Source organism: Phymastichus coffea, unplaced genomic scaffold, assembly GCF_024137745.1.
Source record: "Phymastichus coffea isolate CEN01 unplaced genomic scaffold, Cenicafe_Pcof_1.1 PCOF00001, whole genome shotgun sequence".
NCBI classification, from domain to species: domain Eukaryota; kingdom Metazoa; phylum Arthropoda; class Insecta; order Hymenoptera; family Eulophidae; genus Phymastichus; species Phymastichus coffea.
Window position 1 is genome coordinate 8752857 of NW_026706812.1, and position 25503 is coordinate 8778359.

Genomic DNA, 25503 nt, shown 5'->3' on the forward strand with positions numbered 1-25503 from the left:
GGAAAACCGAACTTCAACGACTACGAGCCGGCGTTCATGTGCACTGCCTCGGTGTCACAAGGCAACCGCATGGTTCAACAAGAACCTGAGGAAGTGCGGATAGAGCAGGAGCGAGAAGCGCAATTTGTTCTGCCGGCCGCAGGATTGCCGAGCATGGCGAGAGCGCTGGACTCGGACTTGTGACGCAGAAAGCGCCGGCGGTTGTGGGCGTTGAAGCAGGGGGCGCGGATGCGTCGGCGTCACAACAAGCTTCAGAGAGGCCAGTCAAACCGTACAATGTAGGTCGAGGAAGGAAAAGGTACCGCATGTTCCCTTATGGAACATGCATACTGGCACTAAGAGCGGGTGCAAGAGTACGCTGTTGTCAGAAGAACTAACAAGCGAGAGCAGTGGAGACCGAGGCAGCGGGATCGAAGCCACAGCCTCAAAACACTGATCAACGACAGCTGGAACCGACGCACCCGCAACGACAAATTGTGACGGGGGAGAGTATGGGCCGAGATCCGGTAGCGGCAATTTTGACGGAATTGGCGATCTTGACTCTGGAGCAGCGTGAAGAAGTTGCCAGGGTTCAACGCTAGGCGTGCATGCTCGTCGCCAGGGTGATCGGCAAGGACGCAGCTCCAGATAACGCACCAGAAGGCTAAGGTACCGAATATGTTCACTTTGAAAGGGTTTCTTTTGTTGTATATGTGTTACATTTACTTATTTGTATTTATTTTTGTAATATTAGCAATATTGGCGAGCTGAATTGTTGATGTTTTATTTTATTATTTTGATTTTGTGATACAGTATTAAGTTGTTTCCCGCTGGTCCTGTGTTTGAGCGAGAAGGGTTGCGATGGATAACCCACGGATGCCAGCGTCTTCCGCGGCTTAGTGGGGGGCTGTGATTGGGCTACAGCGAGTACGCTGGCCCTGTGCGCGGCACTCTTCTTGCATGAGCGCAGCGACCGAGCGTGTGCCATACAACGGCTACATACTTGTGTCGTTGCAGGATCGGAGGAGAGGAACGCGACGGTCGGCGAGGTTTCGCCGTGAGTGCGAGCGAGAGCGAGTAGAGCGAGAGAGGGAGAGTGATATCGGCCGATTTTTTGCTGCGGAAGAAGTGGGAGCGCGGTGGCGCGTGGCTGAGAAAAATAGGTGTGAAGAAAGGCAGTGAGGCGTGAGCTCTTAGGCAATTAGGGTCGTCTTGTACTTAAAGAGGATCGGTCTACGATTCCTACAAGCGAACTGATATAGCGAGTATCCCGCTATTACAACCGCCAAAAAAGGGAATTGTCTGCAGTTAAACTTCGAGCAGCGACCATTCTGTGTCACAGAGGTAAAGTCCATGCTGCGGCCCTATCTGCAGCAGAGCCCATCGTCACCAGGGAGCCGTTCTCAGCCGTCTCTCCACCGACGGACCGTCGGTGCCTGGTGTGTAACATCCTAAATTATCTCTTTCGGGCCAGCTCTCGCTACAGATCCACTGATTCTAAGCGAATTCTATCGCGCACGCTGAGCGATTGCGCTCGCGTGATCTCGCGAACTTTGGTCGCGAAAGGGGCTGAGCGCGCGCGCTCGCCACGGCGAAGTGAATTTTGTAGCGTAAAAGGCGTCAATGAATGGGATCGCCAAATGTACTAATTTATCGTCGATAATTTTATTCATTTGATCCTCTCCCAATCAGAGTGAACGTCGGCCCGTGAAAGTCGGCACCGGCTTTCTTCACCGGGATTGAACCAATATTAAAAATTAGTAGAGCTTAGCCCAGGCGCACGGTGGCTGTCCCCTCTTGCATATCCTTAAAAGCAGCAATCTTGTAACACGTTCGTTTCTTTCACTTGAATTCGCGATTCACGCATCAAATAAAATAGCTCAAAACGTCGCGTCACTAATTAATTATTTATATAGGGAAGAATACAGAAGGTGCATTTGATTCTCTGCAGAAGGCGTCAATGGGGTCTCGTCGTCTAATAATTCCGAATGCTGCAGTTATGAGATAGGTAGATAAACAGAAATCATCGAAAATTATTGTCTATTCACACTCTTTATTTACTCTTAGCTAATTACAAATACCCGATACGGTTTTACGCATTGGGGATGAAAGTCCGTGCGAGTTCATCTTCGTGCAAATAAATGCACCGGAGATAAAGCATCGCCTGACAATCGTTCGTCCCATCGTTCGTGGTGCGATTTAAGCGCACACGCTACTACTTGTCCGCGTCCTGGTGATTTATCGAGAGAGAGAGAGAGATAAAGAGAGAAAGAGAGAGAGAGAGAGATAAAGAGAGAAAGAGAGAGAGAGAGATAAAGAGAGAAAGAGAGAGAGAGAGAGAGAGAGAGAGAGAGAGAGAGAGAGAGAGAGAGAGAGAGAGAGAGAGAGAGAGAGAGAGAGAGAGAGAGATGAAGAGCGCACCGAAAATACGACGGGGTACTTGACCTGAGGAAGGCATGCTGGCTGGAATCTAACGAGCAGCTACTGCTGATGTCGCTCTGCCACTTGTCGACGTCCCTCCAACTGCTGCTACTCGTTATCTCGTTTCAGCTAGAAAAATAGCTGTAGAGGGCTGGTTAGTCTACCTCAGCTTCCTCGCCGCTTCCCGTTACTACGAGAGAAGGCCAATGTTCTTTGGAATAGTCTCTTTTTATTTTTGTGAACTTTCACTCGCGCTATTACTCGCGACGCTGATCTGGTCAGTACTGCTCGCGCTCTGCCGTTCTTCGCGGCATATTCTAGCCTCTTCCCTCAGCACTCAAAATCGGTCAAACACCGCCGGCCACGCACACATATGTGAGTCACGCCGGCAACATTATTTCACTCTCTCTCTCTTCTTCTCTTCTCTCTGTAGCTGCAACCACCGACGCCGATCAAGAATCAAACCTGAAATAAAGCCACATCGAGCGTCGATAGTTGGTTTAAATTACCAAGATATTAATGTGGCAGAGGTGAAGGGGAAGGTACGCGGAAGAGGGAAAAAGAGAGGAGAACAGGGCGAGCGATTTCAACAATCGCATCACCCGTCACAATCTATATCGTGATACTACTATATCGTGATAAGTACTTAGCCTACAAAAGAAAAACGAAAATTTTGGAAAAGTGGCGTTTTATTTTTCAACATAGTCTCCTTTTAGTTCGATACACTTGGCCCAGCGATGCTCCAACTTCTTTAACCCGTCTGAAAAATACGTTTCCTTGAGGTCTGAAAAGTAGGCTTCCATGACAGCGATTACCTCCTCATTCGACTCAAATTTCTGCCCGGCGAGTGACTTTTTCAAGTTTGGAAACAAAAAGAAGTCGCACGGGGCTAAATCTGGAGAATACGGTGGATGGGGCAGCAGTTCGTAGCATAATTCGACCAATTTGGCCGTGGCGACGGCGGAGGTGTGAGCCGGTGCGTTGTCATGGTGGAAGAACACTTTTTTCTTCGCCAAATGGGGACCTTTTTTCTGCAATTCGACGTCGAATCGGCCCAATAATTCGGCATAGTACAGCCCTGTGACCGTTTTGCCCCTTTCCAGATAGTCAATGTAGATCACACCTTGTGAATCCCAGAAAACGGTGGCCATCACCTTTCCGGCCGATGGGGCAGTCTTCGACTTCTTCGGAGCACTTTCGCCGGGTAAAGTCCACTGTTTCGACTGTTCCTTGATCTCTGGTGTATACCAGTGGATCCATGTTTCGTCGACTGTCTCGAAACGGCGCAATAACTCCTTCGGATTGCGCTTAAACAGCGTCAGACATTGCTCTGAAGTTGTCTCACGGTTGCGCTTGTTGTCCAGAGTGAGCAAACGCGGCACCTATCGCGCCGATAGCTTTCTCATGCCCACAATTTCATGCAGGACATGACCCACGCGGTCTTTTGAGATACCTACGATCTTAGCTATCTCGCGCACCTTCAATCGTTGAACTGCCAATAAGAGATCGTGAAGTTTTGTCATGTTATCCTCCGTGGTAGCCGTTTTCGGAGCACCTGGACGTGGCTCTTCAAAAATCGACGTTCGACCACGCTGAAACTCGTTAAACCAATTTTTGACGGTCGCCATCGAAGGAGAAAAGTCACCGTACACAGCATCCAAGCGCTTTTTGATTTCGCTGTGCGATTTCCCTTCCAAAAACAAGAATTAAATCACCGACCGATACTGCTCTTTTTCCATTTTTCAAAAATCAACGGACACACTTGCTTTCACACGCTCTCAAAAATAAACTACAACTCCGATCCGGCTGAAAACTTGACAGTAACCATCGAGAAGGTTGTACTACGTGATAGAATATTTCTTTTGCGAGAGTGGCGCCATCGGGCGGTGAGGCTAAGTACTTATCGGACAACCCTCGTATCTGTGATGTCATTTATCTAAATTGAATCTCATTTATATAAATTGAATAAAGTAAATATATCTAAAATCGTTTATGATGTATAATTTTAATCTTAAAATTGAAAATCAAATTTATGTAATGGAAATATTTAATTATTTGGAATGGAATGGAGGAAAGATAGGCTTTGCCGTAGTTTCTCATAGTGCGAAGTGTTCTATGAGTCAAGCATAAATTACAATAGCAGAAGAAAGGCTTGCTTAGCTAATCACAAGAGAAAAATAATTCAGGTATAAGACAAGGTTATTCGATTTCAAGTGCTCACTTAGCAAGACTAGGAGAGAATATCTCTAGCTTGTGCAAAATTGAGCCTATTTATACACAGATATACGCCGGATAGCCCTTTTTCACGTTATAATTGCAAATGTGCAAAATCGTTTTCTCTTGTTTACAATAAAAAAGATAATGCTGAAGAAAATGTAAATAGTGTAAAAAATACAGAATATAATATAGATAATTTACGCCTATTTCACAATTATGGTGAAAATCGTAGTTAAAAATTATTAACTAACAAAGTTAGTTAATCCAATAGCGCAAATTTTACAGTAAAACAATTAAAATTTCTTACATAGAAAAATAATTTATCGCTTGTAGACATAATTACAAATAACAAATACTTAAATTGTTTAATAATATTTGAATAATAGATAATTTACGTTTTTGGCCAAATCTTATAATGTAAATATAAAATCCGTTAATTAAAAATTACACAGGCCGACAAAATTTAAAAAATGGAAAAACCCAGAAACCAGACAGTACGTTCCCAAACGTTTTCGGTGCGCTGAAACCGAATCTGACCTCAGAATTGCTCCATCACCCTAGGTTTTCGAGAAATTCTAACCTAAAAGTTCAAAAAACACGATTTTTCATTATATTTCGCGTAGTATTACGTCGTAAGCCAATTTTATTTTAAAAAACGAGTAATGCTATCTCAAAGTACTAATCTTATCCTTCAAAACCCTTTTCTCAGATTTAAAAAATCTTTTTTTTCCATCGAGATATCGTAGATTGAATTTGAGTGATTTAGCGATTTCGTTACAGCACGACATAGTGGCGAATTTCCGAATAAGGAGTTATAGTGTAATTTTATGTTTTTTGGGTCACTGAATCCAAATTTAACGTCAGAATGACTATAATCTCAATTCCCTTAACCCTAGAGCCCCATAACCTGCGACGCTGTAACCCCTGACCGACATACTCCAAAGTCCTTAACTCTCGAGCCCTTTAACCTGCTGCGGTATAACCCCAGACCCTCACACCCCAATTTCCTTAACCCTCGAGCCTTTAACCTGCGAAGCTATAACCCCCGACCCTCACACCCCAATTTCCTCAACCCTCATACCGAAATTCGCTACGCAGAATACCTCAAGCCTCCAAATTATATTCAACCCCCGAGCCCTGCAAGTCTGCAACCTCAGACTCCTTTGCCAGAATTTCCTCAATTAGCACTTCAAGCTGCTATCGTATAACCGTATGTCTCTACATTTCAATCCCTTCAATATCCAAGCCTTGTATTCTACGCAGCTTTCAATTACGCGTTTGAAATCTCATTTATTCAGTTTGTGAGTGTTGCATCTGAATATCTGCAACCATACAGTTTTTCACTTCTTTTTTTTTATGAAGACGCTGTCGTTTATCTTGAAATGAACGTTTAAGAGATTTGCGTCTATGGTTATCTGTCAATGTATCGCGTCGGTGTAGAGCCCAGCAATGGTCAGCCATCATGCTCTCATTCCATCTACCTTAATAATATTCCTCTTTGTTTCTGAAATCTTGATGAAATCTTTCACCCATTTCTTCACTGAACGCCCCAACATTATCCGGAAAGTATTCCAAATGTGAAAACAAAAAGTGTATTTTCAGGCCCATCAAACACCCTAATTTTTGAAAATTCTGTAGCATTGTCGAAACAATAGTTTTGTATTTAGGGTCCCGATGGTTTCCGAGAAAATTCTCGGTGACACTTTTGAAACTTATCCAAGCATTTCTCTCATTAGTCGTCATTGTCAAGAGGAAGTCATCATCTTTCATAAGTGCTCGAATGTCTAGCCCTACAAATATGCCTTCCATAATTTTCGCTTCAGACAATTTAGGAAATTTGCCCTGAAAATACTTGTAACATTCGCCTTCCTTATCTAGTGCTTTGACGAATTGCTTCATCAAGCCCAGTTTTATATGGAGTGGAGGTAACAAGATATGTTTAGTATCAACAAGGTTCTCATGGACGACATTGTGTGATCCAACAACCATTCCGATTCTTTTCGTCCATTCTTTCCGAACCCAATGTTCTTCTCGTCCATGACTGTCCCAGAGACACAAAAAACAGGGGTGCTTCGTATTTCCAGATTGCAAGCCAACTAATATATTAATCATCTTGAAATTATAACATCCTTGAACTCCATATAAACTGATGAGATGCTTTGTATCGTTGCAGTAAACAAGGTTGTCCACGCAAGTAAAATATGGCCGAAATTTAATGTCTCTCTTCCTGTAAATAGAAACTTTTGTCTCAGGTAATAAAAGTTTTCTTTCTTTTAGTCTTGAAGCTAAGAGTTCTGAAGAATCTTTCGGAAGATTCAAATCACGGATCAGATCATCCAAAGAATTTTGGTCGAAAAGTTTGGGCTTTTCTGAGTCAGAAAAATCTTCTTCATCACTACTGCTGCTTTTGTCTGTTACCGGAACTTCTATTGGTTGAAGTTTTTTTGGCTCAGAATCAGAATTTTTTTTTCTTTCTATTTTTCCATACTGAGCTGCTGTTACACTAGAAACGTTTGGATAAAGGAGAGAAGCTTTGTTATTATGATTGAAACCTAAAATATCACATTTACAAAAGTAACAGTAATCATGGTGACTTTTAGGTTCACGCCATATTGTTGATTGGAGAACAACTTCGGTTTTAGTTTTATTCCAGTTTTTCAAACTTCGGCGACAGTCTAAACAAATATATTTAGGAACCCATGGTTTGTCTAAATTCTTCATAGGTGTCTCGTAACATTCTTCAAACTGATCTTTAATGATATCAGTGATTGATCGACGAAGTCGAGCTACCTCAAATTTACCGCAGATATTACAAAAGGAATCGATTTTTACTTTGCATGGAATTCTACATGCCGACATCTTCTATAACTTATGAGTTAATTGGAAATCACGAGTAATATTATAAACTTATTCTAATAACGAAATGGGTAAATATAATTAAATTTCTAGAAGACAAAGTAATAATAAAGATCAGTAAAAGTACTGCACGTAGTGTTATATGAGAAATAATAGAAAGTATTTAATTCCAGTGACTTCTCCATTAGCCTGCCGCTTAAACACGATCTCTAAAACGGATGAAGTGTAGAACACAAAAACTTGGAGTTTTCGAGCAGTGTTAAAACACAAATAATATTATAAACTTATTCTAATACCGGAATGGGGTAATGATAACATTTCTGAAAAATGAAGTTATAATAAAAATTAATGAAAGTACTGCACGCAGTGTTGTACGAGAAATAATACCAAAAATTCAATTCCAGTGACTTATCCGTTAGCCTGCCGCACAAACACGATCCCTAACACGGATGAAGAACGAAGCACAAAAATTTGTAGTTTTTGAGCAATGTCATACACGGTTATCCTCAAGTAAGGAAATGTAGGCCCTAAGTGAATCCGATATCTGCTAACGTAGATACTTTCTTCATCGTTAGTAGACCAGAAAAATGTAAGATTAAAAATTCTAGCTGATCGGTTTCGCAAGTTATAGACACTTGTATGTAAACGTAAATTGTACTTGTATACGTAAGTTGGATATGAATTTTCCTATCACAGACATAAATTCTTCTATCTTCTTTTACAGCAGAAATGACGTCTATCGTTGTTCCATTGACCCAGCGGTATTCCCCGTCCACCAAACCCGAATTTCTTTAACCCTCGATATGGCCGGGGGTTAAGCTTTGCAGGTTAAAGGCTCGAGGGTTAAGGAAATTGGGGTGTGAGGGTCGGGGGTTATACCGCAGCAGATTAAAGGGCTCGAGAGTTAAGGACTTTGGAGTATGTCGGTTAGGGGTTACAGCGTCGCAGGTTATGGGGCTCTAGGGTTAAGGGAATTGAGATTATAGAGTCATTGTGACGTTAAATTTGGATTCAGTGACCCAAAAAACATATAATTACACTATAACTCCTTATTCGGAAATTCGCCACTATTTCGTGCTGTAACGAAATCGCTAAATCACTCAAATTCAATCTACGATATCTCGATGGAAAAAAAAGATTTTTTAAATCTGAGAAAAGGGTTTTGATGGGTAAGAGTAGTACTTTGAGATAGCATTACTCGTTTTTTAAAATAAAATTGGCTTACGACGTAATACTACGCGAAATATAGTGAAAAATCGTGTTTGTTGAACTTTTAGGTTAGGATTTCTCGAAAACCTAGGGTGATGGAGCAATTCTGAGGTCAGATTTGGTTTCAGCGCACGAAAAACCTTTGGGAACGTACTGTCTCGTTTCTGGGTTTTTCTCCTTGTCGGCTTGTGTTATCAATTATAACAATTTTGTCACTAAGTACAGTAAGTCAATGTTTTCGCTTAATATACTTTTATTTATTTAAATAAATTAATAACTTTTGATTTATAGATAACAATAGTAACTCAGTTGCTATCAATAAAATGAATTCTTACTCATGTTCCTAAGACTGTCATCTCGAGCTCAGAGTATCCGGTTTAATACAATAATTAATATTTGCAAAGTTATAAATAAATTATGTTTGTTTATTAAAATTCCATGAGATTTGAGAATTAAAAGTACCTAGAAATATTATAATCTTAATCTATGCTCTAAAGTCTATATAAAAAATACTTAGTTTCATTGAAACTACTCTTAATAATGCATTTTAATTGAACAATAAAAATTATCATATCTATATCTTATAACGAGTTTGACATCAGCTCGTTATGTCTCTCTCTCTCTCTCTCTATATGGCCATAATATTAAGAATATCATAAATGTTATATTATTCGAGCTATATCTCTCCTTAGCAGCAGCAGACGACGACTGCAGAGAAGGTAAGAGAGAGCGCCGGCAGAGAGAGACCGCGTACGCGTGTAGGCTTAGCGACATGTATGACGAACCGCGCGCCGCACGCCGCGTGACGAAGAGCCAACAATTAGCCGATAGCTCGCGAGCCGTGCAGAGGCATTCGACCGTGCGAGCGTTTATATTTGCTTTTCTTTGTGAATTGCCTCGTGGCAAGAGAATGACTTTGGACTGTGACAAGTGAGAAAGGTGCAACTGTGCGTGCAATACCTCCTCTTCCTTCGCTACTGTTAGGCGAATTCCGCAATCGTGCCAAGGTGTAATTAAAGGGCTTCGATTAATGTAAGTACCGACTGTTCCTTAGATCTCTCTCTCGCTTTGCCTATCTCGCCGCTGTCTCCGAACCGCCCTGTACACTGACACGTACATAAACTTTATATATTCGTACACTATTAAAATTGCATGGCTTTTCTTTCGTACTACCTTTCCTTCCTATCGCTTCCCTTAACTTTCGCGATTTAATCTGCGTGACCCACGACGCTCTCCGTGGACCAACTGGCGATCTGACCTACCGGGCCGGTCTTGCGTAGCAGAAAACGCAGTGCCGCGAAGAGCTGCATTTGTGCCAGCCACTACTCAATCTCGCTTAATTCATATATTGTAGCGGTCTAAATCCCCGTTAGAATTTATAAGTAGAGTGACGTAACGAGAACAAGCGTTGCGCTTCTTCTCGTCGGTATTTTTCCCCAATTCCCCCTCTCTCGGCAAGGCACGATGACCAGCGTTGGGCACATTTAATAATGCGCCTAATGCATGATCTTTATTTTCAGCCAACGGAGATTACCGAGCGAGGCCGAGCCGGCCCAAAGCCATTAAGTGGACGACAAGGATAGGTGTTAGAAAAAAAGAGAGAGAGGGGCGTGCGTACTCCACGCAGGATTAGACAGGCGCGCGACTCGTAACCAATTAGCGCATTGGTTGCGCGCGGCTTAATAAGTAGGTTAAGTTAGGAGAGAAAGAGCAGCGAAGAAGCTGTCGATTGCGGAAGCGAACGAGCGGTTAGACGATCATTAGTCGGTCTGCGGTGCAGAGTACAATTCAGAGGTAGAGAACAGCCGAACGCACAAGCCACCCAGGGAGCTGAAACGAGAAACCAGGCAAAGAAAAAAAGGACAAGTGCCATTCCATCAGCATTTTGCTAGGGACTCTTCTCGGAAGGAGCCGATGAAGAGTTGCCCAGCGACGGCCAGCAACACCATCCGCAGGACGCAGCCAAACCTCCCGCTCCTGCATCGATAAGGTCAATACTCTTAATCTTATTTCATTCTCTTTCTCTCTCTCTCTCTTAGCGGTATGGCACAACGAGTAGTTGTAAGGGTCAGGTAGGTAGCAAGGCATGTACGCGCCGGCTACCTGCTATAATTACGGTCGACATTAATTTTGTTAAGGTAGCGTACCGTCAAGGCGATCTCTCGCCAGGCGGCTTTTTCTCTTAGTTTAAGTAGGCTAAGTCGGTTTGTCGTCATGGCGATCACCTGCCGGGCGACACGTTATGTATGTCGGTTAGATTTGGTAAGCGCGGTAAATTAGTTAATTTGTTCTCTGTTCTTTCATTGTAGTATGTGCTAAGAACACCATTGTGTTCAGTAGAGTTAAGACGTGTTTGTAAGACCGTTATGTTCGCTAGAGATTAAGGGTTTGTAAAGCTTGTTGTGATTATAATTATACGGTATGTTCATTTAACGGTATTTGAAGTATGATTTTGATTTTTGGTTAATTACATTCCTTTACCTTTTCCCTCCTTTCCCCCTCCTTGATTGCTATGTATGAGTGCGCCTCACTTGCCCACCTTTAAATATTGATAACGAGCAAGCTTTCGTTACAACGTCACACTCCTTATATGGTCATGAAATTTGATTCTTATGCTAATACAATCGTATAATACGTGACGTGGCGTTGTTCTATATACCAATTGATAGGTGTAGATTTGCAAGTTTAGCGGATTGCTGTAATGCAGTGAAAAGGAGAAAATAGTATAGAAGCCCATAGATACGACCGTTACAAGTGGTTTACGCTAGATAGTTGGTTCTAGTACAACACATTAAAGAGATTTTCTCTGTTTCCATTTTGATAAGGTTTTTCTACAAGTATTACAAATTATATCGTAGGTACCCATGGTTTGTCCAAATTTTTCATTGAAAATCCGTAATACTTCAAATATGAAGTTTTGATCAGATCATTAACTAAACAACGGTGAGATTCCGTTTCGTACTTCGCAAATATAACAGAATATATTAACTTTCTCAAAACAGGGAGTCCTTAAACCCTTTTTTTTTTTCTTTGAATGAAAATAAAATAATATTTATGTAACTATCTATAAATTCGATTAAACATGTGACGGTGTAGGCTGGTCATAGCCTGCACCGTGTATGCCTGAATTCTCTCTCCCAGGCGAAGGCACACGGCTGGCATCAAACGCACGTTATTTTCACGTGCCTGATGCCTGCCTCTTTATTTTCAGCAACGCACGAGAACAGAAGGCGAAGCCATAGGCGCGACGACGCGATCGAGCATTGGGAGTGCGAGAGCGAGAGAGAGAGAGAGAGAGAAGCAATATATGAGTCTAGTGATTGGACTTGGCGCGCGGCACTTGTCGTGACTGGCATTGCCGCGTGCCGCTGATTAGGAGGCGAGTGGAGGGAGAAGGAGTGAGAAGCCGGCTCTCACGTACTCGCAATATTGAGTGATGCGACGCATGCGAGTACAATCGGCCGCATTAGCTTGAGTGATCGTCACCGTGAAGCCTGCCCCCTTTTATTCAGCCAAGCAGCCAGCAGTCTTCCTGCAGATAAGCCGAGCCGGTTTCTCTGCCAGCAACGCAGCAACCAACAGGTTCTCCTGCCAAACCGCCAGCAACGCAGCAACCAACAGTTTTCCTGCCAGGCTGCCGGTGGTGCATCTGCAAGACTGCCAGCTACAGCAACTTCCGCCAGCATCGGTCAGGTTATTTGTTCTCCTCTCTCTTTGCATCTCTCTTTTCCTCGGCGATTTCACGGTTCGTGTTGCTGCGCCAGGTTTTCCCCGAGTCGGCGTAATTTCCAGCAGTGCTTTAGTTCTTTTAGAGTATAAGTTGTCGTTTGAGCCGGTTAATGAGACGGCAAGGCGCTCACGTGCCGGCCGTCTTATTTAGATTAAGCGACGATCTGTTATATTAGCATAAGTGAAATTGTTTAGTTCGTCAGCACTTATGATAGTGCAGTTGTAATAAAGGATGAGTTCCTGGAATATTGTGAAAGTTATTTGCATGCACTTCTCCTTCCTGCTTTGCTAGGAGCGATACACCGCCTCCCTTACCCTCCCCTTAAATAATTCAGTAATAGTAGCGAAATTGTTGGCATCGAAGACCCACGCTATTACAAACATTGAAAGAATAAATAATTACGTTAGGACTTAATCTAATATCAACAATAAATAAAATGAAAAGATAAAAACACTCGATACTCAATAAATAATACAATACAGCAAAAATTCGTCTGCTACCCTTGAAGTTAATATTTGATATCAATAAATTTTTGATTCTAGGAATATTCAATCACTATAATCATCCCATACATCCAATCATTATCCCGTCACTCAAACGTGATCTCTAATACGGAATGATTCGTACATGCCATACAGGCAAATATCAACTTGAGAGAAATGTATGATATCTGATACATCAATTTATAGAAACAACAAACAGTGAGTAAAACAATGCAGAGAATAGAAAATTAACTATTATCTAGCGATAGAAAATTAGCTATTATCTAGCGATAGAAAATTAACTATTATCTACTATCCTCAGCATACAAATGATGCAGCGATAATTTACAACTTGAACAAATAACTGCTAATAATCTCTCATCACTTGAATTGTATTCAGAATAAAACTTATTTTTTCTTTCTAAGATAGCATCTTTTATTTCATACATTAATTTTGATTTTTTCAAATACAATATAGTACATTACGATCCAAGTGCGGGAAAATAGATTCTTATCTCGTGTGGCGTTTACGCCCGAGCTGAGCGAGGGTAGAAAGGTCCACAAAACACGAAATTCTTTCCCGAACATTTATACCATTATTTTGTCTCCATGCGTGCACAATTATTTATTATATTTAGGAAATATTTTCGTCAGATTATAAACATGAACTTACAATGAAAAGATTACATGTTATCTCTACGAATGTGCTAGGTCTCCTGATTAATGTTTACATATCAAGAATTTGAAGCCGTCAAGCTATGTTTATAGATACTTTGAAGTATTTCAACTTGAGAGAAAACATTTAGAGTAAGATATTCTCGAATATTGAACTGAAATTATTACAATTATATCTTTGTTAAATGAACAGCGTGTGATTTTCTTGAATCAATTTATCATTAAAAAATGTCCCTGAAATGTATATATTTTACAAATAAATATTGTTAACAAGTGTTAAAATCCATTTTTTTTTTGTTTTTTTGCTATTTAAATAAATTTTCATAAAAATATTTTTTTTTTTCACTTTAAAAATTTTTTTCTTTAAAAGCCTTTTATAAAATATTTTCGGAAAAAGTATTAATGACTGAAACTGTGATATAAAGTGTGAAAAAAAATTTACCCGAGAAAATTATTCTGACTTCATTTTTAGTACCTTCTGACGCACCGTGAAGGCAAAATACTTTTCAGGACGCAGAGCGGGCCATTCTGCGATCCTGTGCTGCACCTGAAAATACGGGTGAAAGCGAACACAATAATCATTCACAATTTCGCAGTGGCTTACTTTTATTTCTTAGCACTAATACAATGTTCGCTCTGGCCACTTGTCGATGGACCGCCATAATAACGTACACAAATCAAATTACGCGTTCTTTCATGTTCGCTTGCGTGTCCGGTGTCTAAGGAAATCGACAGATTAACGTCAGAAACTCTATTGTAAGAATAAAGGAACGTATTATAGAGAGAAGGGATAAACGCTGTCAGGTGGATAAACGCCGAGTTTCTACGTATGTGACGCAGTTTACCGACCCAGTTAAAAAGAGAGCGACCTAACTTTAATGGGAATACCTTCCTCGATGTTGAGCTGAAAATGGTTGCAGAGAAATGCTGACTCATTCTTCACAATGTAGCCCTGGATCGCTAGTTTTCATGATCTTCCAAGCTACTGGTTCCTCTCCGTGCTAAAACGATTCTTACTTTCCAAAATTCTATTATTGCCTATAGCTGTCTCTATGTTCCCCGGCGGCCAACGTTTATTAAAGGGTATGTCTAATTGCTCACTAGTGATACTTATATAATCGATCATCATGCTCTCTCTTTCTTTCACACTTCAGTGGTACTCCGCTTCATCATCGAAATTATCCACTGCTGAGTCAAACAAACCAAAGTCAAGCATGAGCACACATATCACAGCTCACGCTGGACAGTGATTTCCAGCAAAGACAGTGAAAAAAGGGGAGGGAGAGACTACAACGAGGAGGGCCAATAAAAAGCCAGGGTTTCGGCACATTGTAAACAGGGAAACAGCATCAAAACTTATAAATTTATTTTAGATGAAAATGACAAACGAAAAATAATAAGGCAAATATTTATTATAATTTTAAGCCCAAAGACAATGAATTAAATACAAATAGTTTAAATATATAACCATTTGCACAGATGGAGCATTTTTATAATAGTAATCTTATACACAGAGTAAATGGTTTTTGAAAGTTTTGAATATTATAGTAGCAGTCTTACCAAAATGAAAATCCTAACTTGGTTACACCTTCGCTAGTCCAATAATTTTCTAAATCTTCTTTAGGTAATACATTTGTATATAATTGACTGCGAAATTCAATGGTCCAAGCAATCATACCAATGGAACATAAAAGAACTGAAAAAATAATATTTTATTTGTATTTTAATCGATTTTACATATAAACAACTATATATCTACCTATATATATAGTCTTAAAGAATCCTGAGTGTTCCTTCCCTCCTCTTTATAGACCCAGCTATTCTCCGGATCCTCCCCTTTTTTAAATTCTCGTATTCAGTATTTTTGCTTAAAATTTCTTGAAATACAGTGTTTTCATAGACTGTCGAAGATTTTAACTAAAAACTTAAAAACTTCTTAAATATTTTTGGATCTTAGCCAATTTCCATAGAAATTATTATGAAGTCATCCTAGCAGACACCAAATCATTGGTCGACTACAAGGGATGTTGGTCGCATTGTCCGAGGATGGAAACTCAAGTTTTCAGGAGAGGGCAATGCAAGCATCGACACCTTCCTGTCTAGACTGGATAACTTGAGGGGTGGCGCAGGACTCACGGAAGACGAGATGCTCATAGCCGTACACAAGCTTCTCGTCGGTCCTGCCCTCACCTGGTACGAGAGGCGATGAGGGAGGAATGGCTCTCCTACGCTGAGTTCGAGATGGACGCAAGAGAATGGTTCGGGACCAGCGTGCAGCAGCAACAGCGTCTAATGAAGGAGATTCAGAGCCAATATCAGGGTCCAGACGAACCAGTGAACGTCTACGTCGCTAACATGATGGGCCTGATGAAGCGGCTGAACCCTAAGATGACGCCTGATAGCCAGTTGGACCTGCTACACGCCAACCTTCTCCCGGACATCCAAGGTCAAGTACGGAGGTCCGAAGTAAACCCCATATGGACTCTGAACGCGCTGGCAACGGCGGCCCAGAACAGCTTATATCAGCGAAGGATAGAACGGGTGGTACCAGACCCTCAGTCAACTCTGTACCCGGAGTTAGCGTACCACCCTCGCACCGATGCAAGCAAGGGTCGTAAGGGCAAGGTGGCAGCCATGTCCAGTGACAAACTGGAGGTCACCGACAGGTTAGACCGTATGGAGAAAGTGCTCGAAAAGGTGACGCACCAGGCTGTCTACACGCCGACGCCCTCGGGAGCGACACCTAGTCCGAGCCTAGAAGCAATTAATGGCGAGAAGAAGGCTCCACTCACCCATATACTCAGCCAAGTGCTACTATCCCTCAAGAAGATATCGGAAGAGATGAAGAATAACTTCGCCGGGAAAAACCTGACCTCTGAGGACCGAGCTAAGAAGCCGGAAGCTCCTCGCAGACGAGAGAGGGATTTCTCTAAGCCACTCAAATGCATCAAGTGTGGTTTACTGGGGTACAGCAGGAAGTACTGTCCCCAATGCAATAAGGGAAACGAGGAAAGGAGTGGTTAGGTGGGGTTGACCCCACTCCTTCATCCCCTAACCCAAACCCCGTTAACGAGATCTCGCGGCCTTCGTCAACACAGTCCTCACCGTTTGTAGCGAGCGTGTTGAGCGACGAGAGCGAGAACTCCCTTGGTGACGCCGATGACGAACGTGGCGGTAGAGTGAACGCGGAGAGACAGGGTAATGACGTCAGTAAAGCCCAAGACCCTGGACCGGCCGAGGTGGTGGCGAATGGATCGCACACGCTCTCGAGGGCGCGGGTAGCGGCAGATAAACCGTCAAAGGGTACCCCTATGGAAACTCCGATCGTTCGAACCGAGGTGGTACGAACGACAAGGGACGTCACTTTACCACGCGAGAGCACAAAGGCTAGCGCTATAGTATGCAAGGAGCAGAGCTGTGGAGCCGCCGAATCTGTTTCCCGATATTCCCCGGAACAGGAAACGCGCTGGTGGCTACCGGTGAAAATAACTTCCAGATACGGGCTCTCTATGATCCGGGAGTTTCCACCACAGCAATGGGTAATAATGCTCTGCAGATAGCGTCTGTGCTAGGCGTCAGGTTAGATACCACTCACGCGGGTACGGCAGGACTACCCGATCGTCGTAAGTTGACGATCGTTTGCCATGCTATGTTGCCGTTCACCGTAGGGGAGATGACAATGCCGACGAGGGTAGCTATCCTTCCAACCCTCGTCGAGGAATGTATCCTAGGAGTGAACTTTATTAGGTTATTTAAAGCGGTACTTGATCCGGATGATGATACATTACTGCTCAAGAAATCATAAACCAAGATGAAACTAGAGGTAGCTAGTTTGGAGGCTGGTCCGAGATTAGCTACTATCGGACTAGCCGAAGTAACAGCCTCTCAACAGGCGATATTGCAGAAGACCATCGGCGAGGCCTTATCGCAGGCCCCTGTGGGACTGGGATGCGCAACAGGCATTGAACACGAGATTCAGGTCGGTGAAACGATACCACTCAAAACAGAATCTCGACCTATCACTGCCTTTACCGTGCCCGAACTGAGACATTTCCAGTTCGTACGAATGCCATTCGGTCCCTCGCACGCCGACGCCACCTTCCAACGGTTAATAGATAGCGTGATCAGACCTGAGCTCGGCGATTTCGCCCTCACCTATTTGAATGACATCATAGTAGTATCGTCCAAATTTGAAGATCACCTACGACATCTTAAAACCGTATTGGATAGGTTATGGCGAGCCGGACTCTCGATTAAGCGAGAGGAGAGCGTCTTCTACAAGCCCGAGGCCACATACCTTGGTTTGTTGATTATTCACGATGGGACCCGACGACGAGATGACGACGAGATCTCTACCACCGAGGGAACTAAGGCGACGAGCGTCACGCCTAATGCGAGCGATGCGACGATACGCGGAAACGGATGTGCCGACACTACAGGTGACGCACTCCGGAATGACAACGCCACAACTTCGAGCCCACCTCGTTACGTCCTTTCCGATCCCTTCGCCAAGATCCCAATAACCACCCAATGAACTATCGTGGTGAAGCGCCCGCGGGGGAGACCTCGCAAGTATGCACCAACCACACACACTACACTGCATCGACAGAATACACGTGTTCCCCCTCCCATCGTCGGGAAAAAGAAGAGGGGTAGACCACCACGAATACCGACTGCGGACGCATGAGGCCCTGCGAACGAAGGACCTGGGAGACCGACGCCAAGGACCCCACCTTCGACCCCGGCGACGAAGGCCCTGGGAAGCTGAACAGGCGCCCACCTTCAATCCCCGAGGAAAATATTCTGGATACTGATGTGTGGGATTGTTACATGATGCAGATCACGCTCGAGCAGGCGGCGGCCGCCCTCATCGGACTAGAATTGGGCCCCGCCGTCGAGGGCGTCGTACACGCCGCCCTGCACCTTCTGGGGGAGAAGAAAGAAGAAGAAGAACAAGCACAGATGCGAGCTCACGCGAGCTCGTCATCCGTGATCATCGAGGAACTCCCAGGTGAAGAACCATTGCCCCCCTCGACGGTGCAGGGCGTCGTACGAGACGAGGCAACCCAATTGCCGGGGGTAACGGCGGCTGCAATCCCGATGAGAGCCCCATCAACCTCCATAGGAACATGCAAACAGAAGAGACGACCTTCGGCGATGAGACCTGGCGCCCCAGGTTCACTAGTAAGGCATCCTCGCCTGGCGAACGGACCTGGGAGGAAATCGTGGAGGGTTTGAGGGAGGTCGAACAAGGCTGGACTACCCTCAACACCCTCCAGCGAGCCGTATAAGCAGAATACGACGCGTATACGGCCGCGGGACATCGCACCAGTGACTTAGTACACTGGAGTCAGGTGGTGTCCCGCCGGCGCCAGTTCGCGCTCGCGCTGAAGGAAGTCCAGCGGCGTCACCGCCAGGCCCTCGAGGGCATGGTGAGTGACACACCTGTGGGCCTCTCCCAGCCTCCAATCATCGGAGCCATATCAGCAGCTCCGAAGGCCAGGTTAGAGGCCATGGCATACCAGGGCTCGCGAACGTGCGGGGTAAACCAGGTGGTCAATGTGGACGGCAGCCACGGGGGGCCAAGCAACAGGGCCCATCCACATAAATCTTGTGGTAGGGTCCGCGGGTGAGGACCCCACGGTAGAAAGGCAGTTGTGGTCCGCCCCGAACCGGCGCACAGTGTTCCAAATCAGAAACAAATCTCCAAAATGAAATAAATCGCGAACCAATACCCCTAGCGAAATGAACCCAACGGCATTTTAAAGCTGAAATGATGTAGAATAAAGGAAAAACGGTCGCGTATGAATCACTTAAACTTTTGACCTTCAAAATGAAGGTCAAAGTTCAAATTTTCTCAAGAAAAAAGAGTTTTTCGAGTTTTAAATATGGTTCAGTAATTTTTTTTTAAAAAGTAAATAGGCCATTTTGTAGCTTTTTCAATAACACATAATAACCTGTCATTCAAAATTTTTTTTTGTTTATTTTTGAACAAAAAAAATTTGGTCAAAGTATCAACATTTTCAACGAGTCTATAATCTCAGCACACAAGACAGAAAATATCTATAACAAGCATATTCTATAGATTATTTCTATGTAATTTTTTCCGCTGAACACTACTCCGTAGTCAGACGTGGCCTAACACTATCCGTTATCATTTTTAATGCGAAATACTCCTTGAAATGCGGCTAATTCGCGATTAAAAAATGAACGGAGCATTACGAACATAGATTTTGAATATATAACTACCTCGTTAATCGTAATCACTATAAGAATCTTCAAAATTGAAAACATCATCAATTGTGCAATCCAAAGGATCTTTTAAGCTTCTATCCTCGATATTATCTTTATCTTGAATTGTTACAGTAGTACAAATTATAAATCATTTCATAGATTTAAATAATATAAGTTAATAATTTATTAATATCACAATCGTAGAAAAAAATACCTTATAAAAAAACTTTCAATTTTTTCTAGAAAACATTGAGTTTGCTTTTGTGACTGTAAACGTTCTCCAAGATGTAAGAGTGATATTTTTGGATCTGATAAGTACATGGCTCGATTAAATACATCCAAAAGTCTATGTTGTCCACTGTCTTGGCGAGCCCTATGTATCATATTCCTCCTGTTTAATTTGTGCCATGCTTCACTCGAATCTTCGGAGTAATATGCTATAGGCAAAGAAAATTTCCGAGAGATTTCGCATCTATGTCTTAATAATTTATGCGTGGAAACGTTCATCCTACTCCACGAATATAATGTATAATGTAGTTCATATGTGTCAAAACAAAACTTTTCGAGTTTATCCAAATCTAATCGGTTTTTTGACTTGAAGCAAATTAAAATTTGTGCTATATTTTTAACTAAAGTATGATCCAACTCTAAACTATCAGCAAACAATATAGGATCACTGAAGCATCTTCTCGCTAGATTGCCCGTATTGGTCGTTCCGTGCCCTTGTAAGCATAAATCGACTTTAACTCCAAAGTTATCGTATAGTACAGTTTGAATTTTCCGTTTCTGTTGCTTGAAAGTTTCTAATGAAATAAAATCAAAAATTTAAGCAATAAGCAATCATCTTTAATTATAAAATCAAATAAGTCAACAAATATATAACCAATGATAGGATAATCTTACCCTGCAAATTGGCACGCACATCCCATGTTTTTATTGTTAGTCTATATGACAAGTGTAATAAATTTTCAAACGCTTTTATCTCGGCATGCAGTAGCCCTAATCCAAATAATAATGAGTCTTTATTAGGAATGAATTTTTCTTTCATATTTCCGAATTGGTGTGTCGTTTTTAAACACATAGGGTATCTGGTGGTAGCAGAATTTCCTACCAAAGTATTCCGTCAAACATTGTTTTATGTAGAAGATATGTTGCGCAGACCGATTTGCCATTTTCCAATTTAAATTTATGTTTTTTCAAATAAGTGATTTCTTCATTTAATCGTCCAATCTCTTTTGTTATTGCCGCAGTATCCTCCTTTTCAAAAGACATTCTCAGTGGTCGAGTTAAACGAATGCTTTGAGGTGTAGAGTTTAACCAAACATAATTATCGTTATAACTATTTGAAGAACATTAAAACAGGTAACAGCTAGTCTATGCGTCGTTGTTCAACACTTTTCCGCTTTGAGGATGGTGTGGCGTATTCAAACATTACCACCCTTTCTCTCTGGGCGCCATTAGGTTGGCATAGCCCACTGTCTTTCACTCCTTCGCTTTCAAGTATTTGGAGATCCGGAAGTCAAGTTTGCTGCGACATCCCTGGCGCACTCAGCGAGTCGGAGCCTTATTAATCTAAGGCGGTGACCTCCTCGAGAGGAGTACCGATCTTTTCAAGGTTCGACGCTCAGGGAGAGCGGAACTAAAGGCTTGACCCTCGGTTTGGGCGCGACGGGACTCTAGTTGCCCCGACGTCTGCCGCGTCGGAAGCACGCAGCGTACAAATCTTACGAGATTTGCTTGACCTGGTACCACTACCCCGCAGAGGCCAACCCAAATTGGGATGTCAGAAGAGAGACTCGGCCAGGACAGCCAGAGGAGTTTCCTAAGACGATCAACCAGCTAAGCCTCCCCTCCTGGGCTCGTGTTCAAAAACATCCCACCCTGCGTACCTGTATTAAGGGATCTCTCCCACGACTCACAGGTCCATCGCTTCGACGTACCGTGGTATGTCTCCCCATTGCGTTTCGGTCATCCCCGCTCACGCTGGTGGGTATCCGTTATTCGAAAAGGTTATTTCCCGGTTCGGCCCCGATGTCGGGCTTCGCTTTCTAGAGAATGGTTCCCAAGACCGGCAGATACCGATGTTTGCTCTTTCAATTTATTGTTTTGACTACTGAGTCTGGGCGGGGTTTCGTCTAGCCGACAAGGCGATTCCCCAGGCAGTTATTAGTATGCATGCCGGTCCCACGAGACACTCGAGTTAAAACTCCGCCTCAGGGCCAAATCGGTAATTCGCGTTCAAATTGTCGAGCTTTAGAGTTTATTTCTGAAGCTCGACATTCAAAAATTATCGTTCAAGTTTCAAGCTTATATGCTTGTTTACGTTCAAAAATTAGGTTATTGTGCAAGTTTTGTCCTTTTGTTAGGGACCTTGTAAGAGGTGGCGTCTTTCTACCATAGTTTGAAACTATTTTTCTTCGCTTTCTCTTTCTGGGTACTCCTTCCCTGGGCTCTATGACTTTTCTAGCAAAGTCTTCAAAGACTTTGTAGATTTTCCTGCTGGATACTAAGGTCGTTTCCGGGCAGGGCCATACATGGTCCTCTTCTTCAACGGCCTTAATTAATGGCTTTCTTAGTTCCCGTGTATCTTCGCAGTTAAAGAGAATATGACTTTCGCTTTCTATTTCTCCGCAGCTACACAGTTGGTCTTCGCATAACCCTCTTTTGTAGAGGTATGACTTAAAAGCGCCATGTCCAGTCATAAACTGTACTGTGTAATGATTGGGATTTAGCCACCTCTTCTTTAATCTGTCCTTGATTACTGGGAAGTAGCAGTATGTTCTTCTGCCATTTGTGGCTGACTGCCATCTCTCCTGCCATACTCTTTCGATTTCATCATTGATGAGTTGTATGGCTTTTGAGACTTTTAGTCTGCCCGATCGAAGTTCCTCCGATTTTATTCGGATGCCGTGCAATGTTACCGATTTCCCTTTCCTGACGCAGTACTTCGCAACCCTCGCGTCAAGCTCGAGAGCTATAGGTCGGGAGGCTGTAAGCACGTGCGCTGCTTCGTGAGAGATGGATCTGTAGACTTTAAGTGTTTTGCAAAGAACTGATCGTTGCAATTGTTCCAAAGCAATTTGTTGTTTGATATTAGTTCTTTGCCACCAGCCCGTAGCAGCATATGTAACTTTCGATAGTAGGAAGCCATTATATATCTCTTTCATGGAGTTAAACTTTAGGCCCCAATTTGCTTTTGCTATTTTACTTAGCTTGAAATAGGTGTTATTACAGTCTTGAATCACGTTTTGGATATGTTCTTCCATTCGGAAGCCCTTCGAGATTGTGATTCCTAGGTACTTGACTGTTTTCTGCGTTCTAATGTTGTCTTTCCCAATTTTGACCGTAGGGTTCCTATTCTCGCTTAGTTGGCCTTTAAGCCATATTAGTGTTGACTTTTCCACTGCCAACTTCATTTTGTCAGACTTGCACCAGTTCATCATTATATTAATGATTTCTTGGGCTTGTCTTTCAAAATCAATGCGTGTTTTCGCCTTGATGATGGGAAGTACGTCGTCTGCATAAGCTAGTACCTCATATCCTGCATCCCTTATTGCCCGGAGTGGTTTGTCAAAGATGACATTCCAGCCTACCGGTCCAAAGACTGAATCCTGAGGGCACCCCTTCGTCACTGTTTTCAGTGTTTCTCCGAAGTGGGCATATATGCCCACTTCTCGATCATTGAAGTAAATCTGGAGGAGCTTGTAGATGTTCTTTGGGCAATTTCTTTCTTTCAATTGGGAAAGCAGGCTTGGTCACCATAAGGCATCGAATGCTCCTGAGACGTCCAGTGGAATAGCGGCTACGTACTTGGTCGACGGATCAGATGCTGCCTCTTCTACTATTTCACATAGTCTTCTACTGGCGTCTTCTGTGGATTTATTTGCCTTGAAGCCAAATTGATCCTCCGAAGACCAGTCCGAGCTATTTAGAATGTTGGATATTCTTTGAATCACAAGCCTCTCGAGTGTCTTCCCCGCTATAGGGAGTAGACATAGGGGTCTATATGATTTAATCTCGTTCTCGGGTTTTTCAACCCCTTTGAGCAACGTGATTAGCATTCCACTTTTCCATCTTCTGGGGAACACTCCGCATTTTAAGCAGGCATTGAAAAGTCTCGTCAGTTCATGATGTAATGGTTTTGCCTTGACAAGCATCTCCGACTCTATTCTATCTCTGCCTGGTGATTTCCCTGCCTTATTCGCTTTAAGGGCCATTTCAACTTCCCTTGTTAGGAAAGGCATTGCTTCGCCGGTTGTTGGAACCTCCCGCATATTTCTGCGAATCTCTGCATGTGCATCGTTTTCGCAGCTTGGGTCGTCATCAGGCATTAATCCTTCTAGTAGAGCCATGCTTGTTTCTTTCCAGTCTTTTGTAACTGAACCATTACGGTTAACCGTGCATATCGCTTTTGAGATTCTGACTTTGTTGGATGCTTGTTTGTATGGATACGCCCAAGCATTCTTTGCGCTTTCGATAGTGCAGAAGTCTCGCCAGCTATTGCTTTTGGCTCTTTTAATAGCCGCTGTATAGTCGGAATTCATTTGTCTCAATTTTTCAAGTGATCTCTGGAGGGCTTTCCTTTGTTCTCTGTTCGGTCCTTCCTTTTCTTTCAGAGCGACGATTTTGCGTTGTCTTTGTATCGCACGCTTCTTACTTCGCAAGTCAGGATTCCACCAGGGTTGAGAGCGCGTTCTTCTCGTTTTTGATGGAATAGAGTCCCTTGCTGCCCTTATTAGAACCTCTTCAAGTTTTGAAGTATACGTTTCAATGTCTTCGGAGGTTTCCAAAGGGAGTGTAGCTAGGTTCTCTTTCTCGAGTTTACAAAGTCTCCCGAATTTCTCCCAATCAGCTTTCCTCATGTTAAACCTTGGTTCTAATATTTCTTCGGTTTGGATGAGTTCGACTGGTTGTGAGACAAAATCCAGTTCGATCACTATGGGCCTGTGGTCACTGGTGGTCCAATCTTTCACCGCCCAGCTAGTCAAGAGGTTTGACAGATTTGGTGTATGTAAAGTTACATCAATGTCCGTCTCGCCCCTCGTACTACGGCACGTTGGAAGCTGGTCCCTCCTGTTGGCCACTATTAGCCCGTATTGATCTATGAATTCTTCAATGATTTTCCCATTCTTGTCCTGTGTATTAGACCAGATCTTTGACTTGGCGTTTGCGTCCATTCCAACTAGGACTCTTTTGCCTTTCAATTGCTTCAGGGTCCTAGCTAGTTTGTCAAGATAGGTCTTCCTGCTGTGGCTGAACTGGCAGTAGATGCTTATGAAATAAATTTCACCAAAGGCTCCGATTATCTGTGCGCAAACACAGTGAGAGTCACACAGGTTAGAAATCTTGGTAGCAGTGACTTTGTGCGGATTGTAAAGTATCGCAGCTTGGATCTTTTCACCCTTTTTGGATCCATGGATAGCTGCGATGCTGCCCATACCTGAAATCGCGTTATTCCAGTGATATGGTTCTTGCACCAGTGCCACCTGTATGTCAAGATTTCTGTCTGTCATGATTTATCCCAGCTCATCGTTGGCTACTTGCCTTTTGTTGAGGTTCAATTGTATGATCCTCAGTTTCGGGCCCAGTTCGGGGTTTTGTTGTGCGTTCAATTTAACCCTTTTAACTGGTGGGCAATCGTCTTTGCTTTCGTCTGGTTTGATTGGTTGCGAAGGAAACTGAGTTGATACCGGAGTGTTA

The 25503-nt window shown here is 43.0% G+C and overlaps 1 protein-coding gene across 2 annotated transcripts in view; it reads right to left on the reverse strand.

Annotated features, from left to right (window-relative positions):
• Window positions 1-25503, reverse strand: part of LOC131672752 (clarin-2) — a 476318-nt gene that overhangs the window by 313766 nt on the left and 137049 nt on the right. For both annotated transcript variants that reach the window (XM_058950304.1, XM_058950226.1), the window contains exon 4: window positions 15130-15265. In XM_058950304.1, the coding sequence (XP_058806287.1) occupies window positions 15130-15265 (136 nt within the window). The remainder of the gene's footprint in view (window positions 1-15129; window positions 15266-25503) is intronic.